The sequence below is a fragment of the Medicago truncatula genome, chromosome 3 (assembly GCF_003473485.1).
Source record: "Medicago truncatula cultivar Jemalong A17 chromosome 3, MtrunA17r5.0-ANR, whole genome shotgun sequence".
Lineage (NCBI taxonomy): Eukaryota > Viridiplantae > Streptophyta > Magnoliopsida > Fabales > Fabaceae > Medicago > Medicago truncatula.
Window position 1 is genome coordinate 51,887,450 of NC_053044.1, and position 13,594 is coordinate 51,901,043.

At 31.4% G+C, this 13,594-nt stretch overlaps 2 protein-coding genes across 2 annotated transcripts; one reads left to right on the top strand and one right to left on the bottom strand.

Annotated features, from left to right (window-relative positions):
• Positions 1 to 5,142: 5,142 nt before the first annotated feature.
• Positions 5,143 to 8,692, bottom strand: LOC11433497 (uncharacterized). Its single transcript, XM_003603159.4, has 7 exons — positions 8,450 to 8,692; positions 8,291 to 8,333; positions 7,116 to 7,186; positions 6,643 to 6,737; positions 6,240 to 6,307; positions 5,979 to 6,089; positions 5,143 to 5,448 (listed from the first exon to the last, which is right to left on the bottom strand). The coding sequence occupies exons 1-7, from the start codon at positions 8,622 to 8,624 to the stop codon at positions 5,319 to 5,321; spliced, it is 693 nt and encodes a 230-aa protein (XP_003603207.1). The 5' UTR covers positions 8,625 to 8,692; the 3' UTR covers positions 5,143 to 5,318.
• Positions 8,693 to 10,792: 2,100 nt separating this feature from the next.
• Positions 10,793 to 13,360, top strand: LOC11432426 (FBD-associated F-box protein At5g56370). Its single transcript, XM_003603161.3, has 3 exons — positions 10,793 to 11,549; positions 11,814 to 11,942; positions 12,036 to 13,360. The coding sequence occupies exons 1-3, from the start codon at positions 10,815 to 10,817 to the stop codon at positions 12,291 to 12,293; spliced, it is 1,122 nt and encodes a 373-aa protein (XP_003603209.1). The 5' UTR covers positions 10,793 to 10,814; the 3' UTR covers positions 12,294 to 13,360.
• Positions 13,361 to 13,594: the final 234 nt, after the last annotated feature.

Here is a 13,594-nt window from a genome sequence, read left to right on the forward strand (position 1 = left end):
CCTTGATGGTGACTTGACTAGATATGAAAAGATATTTTATCACTTTTATTGATGACTATTTAAACTATACTTCGGTATATATCATAAGAAATAAAAGTGATACGCCTGACAATTTCAAAGTTTTTTTTAGCTGAAATTGAAAATCAATTCAATAAGAAAATCAAGTGATTTCCATACTTCAATGAGTTTTATAAATGACACAGAATTATTCATGAAACAACTGCATCTTACTATCTTGATATGAACGGTAAAGTGATTGTAAAGAATATACTATTTACCGAGTCAGTTGTTGTCATCATGCTTAATTCTAGAAGTGCATCTCATTGTTGGGAAAAAATTAATCGACTATTTGATTTGTGCTAAATAGAGTGCCTTAATCTATGAACAAAATTTCTAGCTATGAAATTTTGAAGAAAAGACAATCTATCTTGTCTTATTTTTTAGACTTGGAATTATCTGACCTATATTCGGATTCCAGATCCCAAGAGAGTAAAACTCATTAGTAGAGCCTGTGAATATGCATTCATTGAGTATGATATTAACTAGAAAGCATATAAGTTTTATGACTTAAATGTTTATGTGATCATAGAATCAAAAGATGATGATTTCTATGAAATTAAATTCCCCTTTAAATTAAGAAAATAGTGGGGGCACTAGTGGGTTATTGCGACTGATCACAATTCACAATCCAGCGATCAGAAGCACTAATGAGAACATCAAATTAGATGTAACAGAACCTCAAAGAGGTAAGAAAGCACTAGTTGCTAAGGAGTATTGACTTGATTACATGATCTATACATTAGAAGAGGATCCAACTGGCCCTCATGAAGCGTTGTCTTCCTTGAATGTTTACTTATGGCAAGAAGCCATAAAAGATGAGATGGATTCTCTAGAATCTAACAAGACCTAGTATTTGGTAGACTTGCCTTTTGGTTGCAAACAAATATGTTGTAAATGGATTTTGAAAAATATGTCAACTATCTCATTGAGTGCTCATTTATGAGGAGAAATCATGTCATTGATTTGTAGATGTCAACTAATCCTAGCCATTGGATTTGTAACTCATCTTTGGCTCTTTACCTATAAATAGAGCCCATCTCCTTCACTTCTACTCACTCCAAAAGTTCTCTTAAGTTGTGAAAGAACTTTTCTCTCTTCTCCCTCCTTTAGCTTGTGTTGACAAGCTATTCTTTTCCTCTCTCTTTTTATGTCCCTTCAGATTTAAAGAGTGTTCTTAAGGTCATAGTTCCTTCGGTAAATTTTGTCCCTTCGAAAATAAGAGTATTCTTAAGATCAAAGTCTCTTTCGAGATAAAGTGTCCCTTTGGAAAATAAGAATGATCTTAAGAATATAATCTTTTTTATGTTATATGCCCTTGGATAAGTTAGAGGTTAGAGTGGTGGAAACACCATATTAGAGTGGTTTTAGTATCATATAGAATGGTCTTAGTACCATAATAGAGTGGTATCAATACCATATTAGAGTGGTCTTAGCACCATATTTGAAGGTGTATTTCTAAAACAGATCCTTTAATGCAATAGGACTCTGATACAATTGTAGCTGAGCTGTTTTATCCTGGGGACGTCGTGGTTGATAGTCTGCTTGCACTATTTTGAACAGTGTCACGAAACGTCTTAAAGAGAGCGACCTAGTCCGCGACTCAGCCTAGTAATCTCTTCGGTGACGGAAAATATTTTTAACTAATTTTGAGTATTGTTCCAAAATATTTGTATTTCATTGGCCACCTGTGCTGCCATATGACGTAACGTCACTTTCAACAACTTACTACATTCCAATGTTTTCTTTTTTCATAAACAAACCTCGCCAGAATTAAAAATAAAAATATACTGCATCACTTTTAAAAATGTGTTTAAATTATTGCACATAGATTAAGAATATTAATAAATGAATCAATAAAAATAACAATTTCAAAAATTTGACCCGTTTAATCATTGGCTGTTACTTCCTCCGTTTCATAATACATGTTGTTTTTGAAGAATTTACATATACCAATCAATCAAATAAATTTGTTATTTTTGATAAAATTTAGTGTTTTTTTTTTCTTTCTATAATACACTTAACAATTTATTATTTCATTATATTATTTCTCTCTACAATAAATAATTAAGTGTATTATTGACAAGCTAATAATTAATGTTGCATTGAAACTTGAAAGTGACAAGTAATGTGAAACAAAATTATTCTCCAAAAGTGACAAATATTGTGAAATAGATGGAGTATTTATAAGAGGCATTTTGGTCGACCGAAGTTAATGTATCTAGTTCAAAATGTAGACCAAATATATAAATTATCGTTAATTTAAATGCATCTTATAAATGTTTGCAAAAAAAATGTATCTTATAAATAAGATCAAATGAAGTAACTTTTGTCATAAATACTTAGTGAAATATAATGAGATTTTACATTTTATACTAAATACTTAGTAAATATGATGACTTAAAAATGGGAGTAGAGTTTTTTTTAGAGGAATGTGGGAGTAGAGATGTTTTGGTATAGACATCTCTACTCCCAGAAAGACTAGGGGTGAGTAAAATACCTCATGGATAAAAAGACATCCAAATTCAAAACCATATCCAAATAATTAGATATTTGTACATTAAAATTAACCGGTTTGTTTTAAAACGGTCGGTCAACCGCTTTTATAAATATGATTTTTTTGTAGGATGTCCAAATCCATAATCATATTCACTTTTTTTACTAAACCATTTTTTTTTAACTAAGCCATATTTTTTTTAACTAAATCATCTCTCTCCCGCTAGTTTACTATCAATTTGTTTATTGTCACGGAAAATTAATCTACATATATTTATTTTATGTCACGTTATTTTTCTCGTATAAATATAATACAAGCTTCAAGTTTGTTCAATACTGCCTTTCAAAAAAAAAAAATGTTCAATACTGAAGATTTCGTATTTGATTTCATATTTTGAATAATGATCGTTAAGTAGCATTGTTCATTTGAATATTTTGATTAGCTTGTTAAGATAATACGTGCAAGGTCTAGGACAGGAATATGAGAATATAGTTTTCATTTTTTGTTTAAAATTTTTAAAAATTAAATTCTTTTAATATATGCAAGGTCTGTTGTACTCATTGGTCCTAAATCAAGAAAACTATGATTGAAAATTTGGATTTTTTTTATTTATAAAATTTGGTTTCAAAAACCAATTTTGTAAGAGAAATAACCGGTTTTTAATTTGGAATCTTAAAATAATTCGGATATTTTTAAAAATCAAACCATATCTACTTATAAATATAACCGATTATTTATCCATAATCATATTTATATCCGGTTTCGTGACTAATTTATATTAAAATACGGTCATGGTTATGGATCCAAATCCACATATAAATGGATAGAGTTTGGTTGGTCAAAATATGCTACCATGCACACCCCTATCAAAACCTAAATCTAAAGATATCGATTGGTATACCAACTTGAACGAATAAATTGCAATTGCCAAAATGTTTTACATTTTTTCTTTCAAAAAAATAAAAGAAAAAACGTTTTGCATTTTTAAATTGATCTATTTCTTGCCATTAAAAAAAAGATTGATTAGTGTTTTGCATTTTTTTTTAAGTTTTGAAAACGTTCATTTGAAAGACATTCCAATCATTTTCAAGAAGTAAAAAAATGTCGAGCTGCAAACTCTAGAACTAAGTCGTGGCATATGTGAACCTTGAGGTGTCTACTGAGATCGAAGATCTTAATTACAGAGGGGGAAAAATGGTAGATAAGTATTGTTGTGAATTCGGACAAAATCACATCAATGAATAACAAGGATGTGTGGAGCAAAGGAAATGGTAATCAATAGATAAAGTATCTCCAAGCAACAACAACAAAAACAGACCTAGATCTAAGTGTAGAGCAACACCACAAGCATAATCAAAACAATAAAGATAAACAATGACAGAAAGGAACAAACACACCAAGATTATTGACCTAGTTCGGTCCAATATGACCTAATCTGGGGGAGAGAGCAGCCCTCCAATCCACTATGATGAAAGTGTTACAAAAGAGTTACAAGAAATTAGCATATAAGCTTACACAAGAACAAGACCTAATTTCTACCCATTTTGTGTCACCCACACTCTCAATAATGAATCCTAAGAGAAAACACAAAAGGAAGCTTTTTGATCATTCCAATGGTGAAATCTCACTACCCAAGGTGTTTACAATGTTTCCCAACCAAGAGATCCTTACTACAAAGACACTCAACCCTAAAGTTACCTCCTTTGTAATCCAAGTTTCTCTCTATTCAAGCTCTCCTTCAAAATTTGCACAAGAACACTTATATAGCAGTCTTCGGCTGTTAAAATCGTGTCACGTTTGTCCAAATCGTGACACGATTGGTGCGTACGATCCAAGGTACAACCAACCTTATCCTGAAAACGTACCCATCAAGTTTGAAAATCGTGTCACGTTTCCCCAAAATCGTGACACGGTTGAGCACCCTGAAAAACCATGCTCGTTGCTTGGAAATCGTGACACGTTGATGAAATCGTGTCACGATTTCTCTGTTCTTACAAACCACAAATTTAAAGCCAATAAACAACAGGTATCTTGCTTGACTAGATATAATTAAATTTAGAATTTATACACTATAATAGATCCATGGTCTGGAGTGCAGATTTCTCAAAGGCTCCTAATTCGAATGTATAAAGTGCATATTCCTAACTACGTGAACCGGTGTAATAACTGCTGATAAGCAGTACAGTTCACTCGTTTAATTGAAGCATTCTAAGTCCTTAAAAAACATGGAAATAGAAGTTCTAAAGGCTCTCGTACTTTTGATTTCTGTTGGAAGTCCAAAAGTAAATATATTTCTCTGTTCTAAAACGATATCATATTGATGCATGTCATATTCCTCCTGTAAAAAACATTGATCTAAGTCCAAAAAGTTGGCATGGTGTTAATCCAAAAAGTGAGTATGCAGATGCAAATGCAAATACCAAGAAGCACCCTACACATGTGTTGATGATAGCTGAGAAAGAAAAAAAAGTTTGCTTGGGAGAGAGAGATAAACCAAGAAAGTTTCAATAAAATATAGTTAAATTTTACATCTCATCAATGCCTCTATATCCTCCCTGGGGTAAATTGTTAATAAACTCCCTCTTGGCAACAAATGGAACCATATTAGCAGCTCCCATTGATTAATATATCCATATTACTTGCTCTTAAATTAGAACAAAGATAAAGCAACTCCATTGAAGCTTAAAAAATGGATCAATAAATGATTTTTTTTATTTAATTTTGATACACATAATGTTAACTATGCATCATGTATGTTAGCTACTCATAGTATTGATTCTAATTGCTTTAAACCAGGGTCCAAGTTCTCTGTTTCCACGTCTTCCCGGTCCAAATATGAATCAGCTATAACCCTTCCCTTACTTAGCACATCTGATGGTACCGTTTGCAAGAGGCTGAAACCAAAAGCATAATAAGAATAGCATCAGATGGTACAGTGTGTAAACAGTAAACTGTAAATTGGTATGACACTAGTGAAAATGTTGGACCCCGTAATTTTGTGAAAATTTTACTCAATGATATCAAAATGTGAAATTAACACTATCTTATTTTTAAAAATCTGTGCTAATTTTACTCAATGATATCAAAATGCGAGACTGAAGGAGTGAACAATTGTTTACATTTTTTGGAAACAATAAAAATGTCAAAATAATGGTTTTCATTATTTCTAGATATCCATCATCCCAAGCAAACATTTCATCTCCTTTCCATCACAATGATTCGCTTCAAAAGTCTCATATCTTCTTATTAGCAAGTTAAAATGAACACATATTTTAGAAGATGAACATAAAATGTTTTCACAAAATAAACGGGACCTTAGCTAGTCGGCTGAAGGCTGTAAGATTAAGAGAGATACTGCAAAGGATCCAAATCCTTATTATGTACAAGAAAAAGGGAGGAAAACTACACAATGAATTCAAATCACCTGTCCAAAGCAATCAGGGCAGAACTGACTTTTGCCATCATTGATTTAACGGAGGCATCAGGATCATTTCTTGAAGCACGCAGAAGCAAGGAATCAAGGTCCTCCAGTGACCTTCAGAAACAGAATTCTTCTGTTGGGATTTAAGTTTTTCATAATCATAAAACTTATTTCTATATGTCCTATAGCTCAGTTGCTAATGGTAATAGTTATTTCAAGCACATTATTTTCATAATAATTTTTGCGGGAAATTGATTATGTCACCTCAGACAATCATCAACATTGTTCAATGCAGTTTTACCATTGCCACTGTCAGAAGCATATTGCGCAACCTATAAAAAGATTGTGCACCACAAATTAACTTTCATACAGGTGAATATATATCATAAAGTAAATGATGATAAACATGGACAATCGTAAATAGATTATTTAACAAATATTATATAAACAATGGGTTGAGTTTTAAAAACAATAATACCTACTCAATTACAAAGATGAAGCCTCAGATTGCTTTGGACTGACTCAATCAAAAGGGAGGGGGAAAACTTCCAAAAAGGAATTCATTTTTTTTAAAAAATAAATCGTACACGAAAACTTTTAATATCCAAAGGTATAAGAGATGCGAGAGTAAAGAAGAACTCAGAAGTTAAAGGAAGCCTTTACTTACTGCTCGAATATTTACACGAAGAGATGCTGCAGGCCCAGAGCGAAGTAGAGATCGGCAGAGGGAAAATTGGGGATCATTACCCTCTAAAGTTTTTTCTATAATAGTAGAAAGAAAGGCATAAGCAGATTTCATATCAACTTCAATTTATCATAATCGCAGACCATGTGAAATACCTAGAGCAATCCTAGTTGTGAAGAGTGAACATGGAAAATAATGACAAGAAGATACAGCAACATGAATCACATGAATAAATGCATTCGTTTATCAGAATGAGGCCAAATTTATCAATGAAAGGAGAAAAATGTGTCTCATTAAATTCATGTTTATAGAGTGTTTATATGTTTTACATAATTATCTTAGCAAATCCATAAGAACCAAGTATGATATAAATATGTAACACCAAAATCAGAGGTTTACAAATATCTGGATATCTAGCATGACAAAGAAAGTGGTTCACGAAAAACTGGCATTACCCAAATCCTTGATCTGGAACTGTGTGAGAATTACAGCTGGTACGTAAGTCTCCAGAGGCTCTAGCTTTTTTCTAGAGCAGTTAAGAACAAATTAGAATCAGAATTATCATTCTTTGGAGGAACAAAACATTAATTTAAGTTTAATGTCAATAATACAAGACCCAGTACAAATTATAAAAAGCAAATCTAAAAGCTACTCTAATTTAATTCAAGGACTAAAGATATGATACAACGTAGACACTTTAACATAAATTTATTAAAAAAAAAAAATTTATAGTTTACATAATTGCATATTATTTGTAAAGAGACTTTCGTATATTTAATATGTGACTATATATGTAGATAATAATCACAGCTTATATGTCTAATTCATCAAGAGACAATTCTTTCAATTCAAGAAGTCGATCACTACCACCATCATCAAACAAATCATGCACATCCCCACCAATATCCTATGATCATGCATGTCTCTTTTTTTATATCCTCAAAGAATGAACAAAAGGAGTATGTACTCCAATTCGGCTAATAACATGACAAAGAACAAGGCTCCACAAAATTTTAAAAACATCCTTGAAGGAGCAACTCATATTTTGGTACTTAAAGTGGTTCTCATGTGTATACAACACTAACATCCACGTTTTCAATTCAGTGCCTAATATGTTTGCACTTTATCCCTTCAAGCTAGCACCTCAAAAAAAAAATTACGAAATAGGTCTTACGAATAACATTGCATTCTAAAAGGGAGAGTACCTATATAGCCTAGACGTCTAAAATGGAAGTACCCAATTCTTAATGGGCAAGTACCATTAAGCACCACCAATGGGGAAGACTAAGATAAGTTTTTGGATATGTGAATATCGTGTTTGTATTAATTAAACTTTAGAGCTATTTGGATTGACTTACTTAAGTTTATCTACTTGCAGTGTTACTTGAGAGAATGTTAGGAACTGGAAGAGCTAATAAAAATAGCTTATGACAAGTTCTTAAATTATTTTCATAAGTTCTTCAGGATAGCTTATAATTTATATACGAAAACAACTTATAGTTTATAATAACCCTTGATTAAACTAACTGTATTCCAAACAGGGAATAATAGGAACTTACTATAGACAAATCACAAATCCAAAACAAGGGTGTATGAAAAAGTATAATTTCAAACCAAATTTAAGCAAAACCTCTTAACGTATTTGTCCATAATACTTCCTTCAGCGGTAGCCCCTGTAACATAGAAGAAAAGACAAATTCAATGTGCAGATGGAGAACAAAGAAGGTGAAATTGTTACCATAAACAGCAAAAAAAAAAAAAAAAGATTAAAAAGAGAAAGAGGAGATACGGTTAGGAAAGAGAAGGAAGTGGGAGAGAACTAGAGAGATGGAGACCATGCGCCTGCCTTCCTTCCATGATGGTGATGGCGACAGTTCACACTTCACCTTCCGACTTGAACAACAATGCAATGGTTTGCTGTACTTGCTAACATGCGCGGGACTCACAACTGATGATGATGCCATTATCCACACAATACTCTTATCTCTTCTCCTTCATGTTCAATACAAATTTATAAAAATTGTTCTAACTTATTATTTACTTTTGAGAATAAAATTTACTCACTTTTTAATTCCCATGTCCAGATGGTTTAATTGATGAAAAAAATAAATAAATAGAGGGTTTAAATTTTTTTTTCTTTTGAAATAAAACATAACTATCCACTTTTTTAGAAATATAAAGAATTTATCAAAGTCGCCCGTGAGCTTAACTCGGTTGGTAGGAACATTGCATAATTTATGCAGGGGTCGGGGTTCTCGAATTCCGAACACCCCACTTCTCCACATTTCTTTTTTTATCTTTTTATTTTGTTAATCATAACAATTTTATTTATATATAAAAAATTATATATCTATTAACTTTTTTAGATGACAAAATCAATTCTCTTGATCTTAAAATATTTAGGCTATAAATAAATCAAGTCTTAGGATGGTTTCACACCAATTTACACTATAGAATCATTTGTTACTATTTTAATAAAAAAAAAATTAGTTTATTTTCTTGTCTCTGTTTTTATCTAGGAAGTACATCATTATAACAAGTGAGTAATTCACCCTTGTCTTGGGATCATGGAAAGTGAAACTTTCCACTTGTTGAGAGACAAGAAAAAGAAAATGAGAAAGTTTTGTATAGGCACAAAATTTAGGCACGTACATATAAATCAAAAAAATTAAAAGATAAATAAAATAGTCACATCAATCAACATCACTTTAATTATTTTCTTTTAAATTTTTTTAGTTTCATAGGTGTGTGTCTAAATGTGAGGTGTTGGTCTTGTGACTAAGCAAGAGTTTCTCCAAGAAAATTGTTGGATATATAAAGCTAGACAAAAGTCTTGAAGCATGAGAACAACTTAAAGATTTTTGGAACGATATGAGTAATAGGGTGCAACGAATCTTACGAACATAGAAATCATGAGAATAACGAGTTATGTTGGTAAGGCAAACTCTTTGTTCTTGCAAGATGATAAAAGATATTTTTAAGAGTTACCTCATCCTTAGGCAATAATTTTACATAACATAAGAAAAGATTATGAACTAGGATTATTCATTGTAATTTGAACTCCATGATCCCCAAACATTTTTAATTAATTGCATATTTTCAAAACCAAAATCAAACACCGTCTTTCAAAACCAAAATACAATTTAACTAAACACTTGGGAAAGAAAACTTGTCTTGAGATTCATAATTTCCTGGGGAAATGATACTCTTTTACTATGACAGTATATTCTTACACTTGTCTTGAGATTCATAATGCATCGTTGTCGGAGACTTGTTGAAAATTGAGGTAATTTTTTTTAACTGGTTTAATTTAAAATCTTTCTTTTCTACTTTTTTTTTTTTATCTTTATTCTTTTTTCAGTATGGCTGGTTTTTTTTTCTTCATAAATATAGTTTATAAGGACTTTTGCAAAAAGAGTGTCTATTTTCTGGTTTGAAATTGGAAGATCCAAAAATCCGTCTATTCACTTTTCTTTAATGTTTATATACAATACAATTCGACGGAATAGCCAATGGAAAAGGAGTAGAGTGTTTGAAAAAAAAGGAAGGATAAATGAAGAGACTTATTTTTCTTCAAAATATAAAACCTTCCTCATTTGGGGATCTAAAAAATTGTATTGGATGAGGGTTTTGGGTGTCTGGGAGGGTTTATATGAATTCCTCAAATTTAATATATATTGTTATAATATTTTTAAAATTAAAAATATATTAATCATAAACATTGATTTATCACTCTCTAAAAAAATACTCTTCAAAAAAATGTGAAAGAATTATCAATTTTCCATATATTTATGTCCCCAAAGCCTTTCCTCCCCCCCTCCCTAAACTCTCAAACAAAGCCCGGATGAAGCTAGGACTTGGTTATATATATACTTTTAAAATATTTTTGATATTCGAATCAAAATTTATATTTAATATTTCATAAAAAAGATATTGATAAGTTAATTTTGATATTTGTGTTTTTTTAAAGAAAAATAAGATATATTAATGCCCAAATCCTATTTGACTTGCTACCCAAGAAAGAAAAGAAAAAAACAAAACCTAATTGACTTTCGTGATTGGATACAACTACAAGAGAAGACCTCTATATATATGTGTGTATATACACACACACATACCCCTCACACTTTGCTTTGCCGGCATTAGAAGAAAAGATGACTTCTTTTTCTTGTTGGCGATCAATTCCCACGGTTGATAGAATTAGCGACATGCCGGATTCAATACTCAGTCATATTCTCTCTTTTCTCCCAACCAAACTTGCTGTAACCACAACTATACTTTCTAAGAGATGGAAACCGGTATGGCGCTCGGTGTTCACTCTTGATTTTGACGACAAAACCTTCCCAGACTTCAACAGCTTTCGCAGATTTGTTGACTTAGCCATGTTCCGGTTGCGAGACAAAAAAACTGATATCTATTCGTTTACCTTCAAATTAAGTCACTCTTCTCGCTTCGACCAAAGACAATTTGATAGAATTCTTAAATTTGTGATGGAAAGAGGAGTCAAGAATCTTAAGTTCAACATGACTGATAAACAGCGTTCTATCAATTTACCTCCTCGCATTCTTAGTTGTAAGACTCTTCAGATTCTTACGTTGGGAAACTTACTTATTAAAAAATTTGATAAAGTGGATTTTCCTCTTGTCAAAACTCTTCATTTGGATAGAGTTTTTTTCACACCTCCTCAATGTTTTGTGAAGTTTATATACGGTTTTCCTATTCTAGAAGATTTGAATACAAAATCATTTCTATTAAGTTCGCCGGAGTTGTTTGATGATCCAGCAGTAAAGTTGAATGCTTTACTTAATTTGGCCAAAGTAAGGATTTGTTATGGTATGGATGATATGATGACTTTGTTTTGCAAGGCAAAGATTTTGCATCTAGAACAGGTATGAATATCTCTCCTGTCAAATTATTTTTGCCAGTTTCATATTATTATTTTTTTTCTTTTTCAAAACAATGTGTTTTAGAAATTTAAGATATAATTGACCTTTGTTTTCAACTATATATATGCTATATTGTATTTATGCTCTTTGCCTTGAGTATTGGTACATATCTACATCAACCAAATAATTTTTTCATCTATGTGTACAATCTACCAAAGATATGGAATAAAGAGAATATACATTTCTAATGTTGTGCACCTCATGCAGATGTGTGGGTGGAATTTGAAAAGACTTCCCATGTTTCACAATTTGACCCACATGGAACTTGATCAGATGTACATTGTGATCCTAGCAATACTCCCACATTTCCCCAATCTTCAACATTTTATCATCCAGGTTTTGATGTTTAGGATTTGTTTTCTTTTTAAATTCTAATTTCACATATTTTATTTTTAAAACCAAAAAAATCATGTCAACTGTTGTTGACAGTGTGCAAGGAGGGGTAAAGGTTTTTGGAAGTATCCACCCACTGTTCCAGATTGCCTTTCATCACAGCTCAAAACTTGTTGCGTTAGAAGTTACATAGGCACAGAATACGAGTTCAAATTTGTAAAATATATTATGCAGCATTCAAACGTACTCGAGACCATGACAATTCAGAGTACCTGCCTTGAAAATGACCGAATGAAACTGAAATTATCTTCATGCACAAGGGGCTCTACAACATGTAAACTTCTATTTGATTGAGGATGACAGTTACGCCATGTTTTTGAAGAACATGTATTTGTGATTCATGAAAGATTTTTTTTGGGAGTTTTATCTATTGTATGGTATGGTCCGGTTGTTGGTTCTATGAATAGTGATAAAACATAAAACTATGATATATTTTGAGTTTTAATTGATTGCTTGAAACATGAAAGAAATCCAAGTTTTGCATCAGACTAAAGAACTTGTTCATTGAAACAGTTCTGTATGAGAGAATAGGATATTAAGTCTAATTCATATGCTTGTCTATGTAGGCACATGAATAATTTGTTGTATGCCTCACTTTATTTCTGTTTTGGGTTGTAAAGGCTTGCTTGAATCAATTTAATTGGATACTATGTCTTATAAGAATTTTCAAAGCTTTTGGATGGTTTATTAATCCTTTTACTGCTAAAAGCCTTATGTTAAGTGGGTAATTGAGTTCTTTCTAGCAACTGCTACAAAGTTGTCTGAGCTTGGTCTTGGTTTGATTTCTGATATGTTATTATTATTTTGATTTAGCAATTGGCCATAATTTATACTCTTTCTGATAGACTCACTTGGACTAAGGTATATGCTACAAGTCTCAACACATATATATGGCTGGCTATGATGCATTGTAATGAAATTGGCTATAACTGGATGGTTCATTAGCTTTAGTTTTTTATTTCTTGTGAATTTGTAGCCATGTCATACTGAAAATACAAGATTATAATTTTAAGAAATAGGTCATTGTTAATATTGTAGCTGAATTGGAAAACATTTAACATGGTTTGTTCTATAAAACAGCCAGCATTTATTTTACAACACAGACAATTCCTCAAGCTTTGGAAAAAATGCACTGTTTCATTTTATTTTTAATCTCCTTTCATTTTACTATTTTAGTAAATTTCAATAAAGCAGTACTTTTTATTACAATACTTGTAATTGGGTACATTATAGTTGCTCACTGATGGTAATCTATGATTGTAATTCATAACTTTTTCTCGGTTGTTACTAAGGAGAAAGACTTGTTTGGACATAGGCTTTTAAACACATCACTTAGGCACCCACACACAAAAGTATATTTCAATTAATTATTTAAAAAAAAATATTATTTAATTATTTTCTCTCTATATATTTTTTCAATTATATATGTGTGCTTAAACTTAGTGTTCAAACTCTTATGTCCAAACAGGGATTTTCCGTTAGGTTCATCTATCAGCATCACTAACTACATTTATCTCTACTGAGGTTAATAACTTTTTATAGGATCACTAATACATTCATTTTTGTCCTTTTGGAAAAGTATACTATTCATAACA

Bases quoted from the DNA above. Each gene is read 5' to 3' on its own strand.
- LOC11433497 (XM_003603159.4), bottom strand. From the start codon at position 8,624: ATGGCATCATCATCAGTTGTGAGTCCCGCGCATGTTAGCAAGTACAGC. The intron at 8,334-8,449 runs GTATCTCCTCTT...TCTATGTTACAG, and splicing joins CTTCCTTCTCTTTCCTAACC to GGGCTACCGCTGAAGGAAGT. The intron at 6,738-7,115 runs GTAATGCCAGTT...CTACTATTATAG, and splicing joins GTTCCAGATCAAGGATTTGG to AAAAAACTTTAGAGGGTAAT.
- LOC11432426 (XM_003603161.3), top strand. From the start codon at position 10,815: ATGACTTCTTTTTCTTGTTGGCGATCAATTCCCACGGTTGATAGAATT. The intron at 11,550-11,813 runs GTATGAATATCT...CACCTCATGCAG, and splicing joins AGATTTTGCATCTAGAACAG to ATGTGTGGGTGGAATTTGAA. The intron at 11,943-12,035 runs GTTTTGATGTTT...TGTTGTTGACAG, and splicing joins TTCAACATTTTATCATCCAG to TGTGCAAGGAGGGGTAAAGG.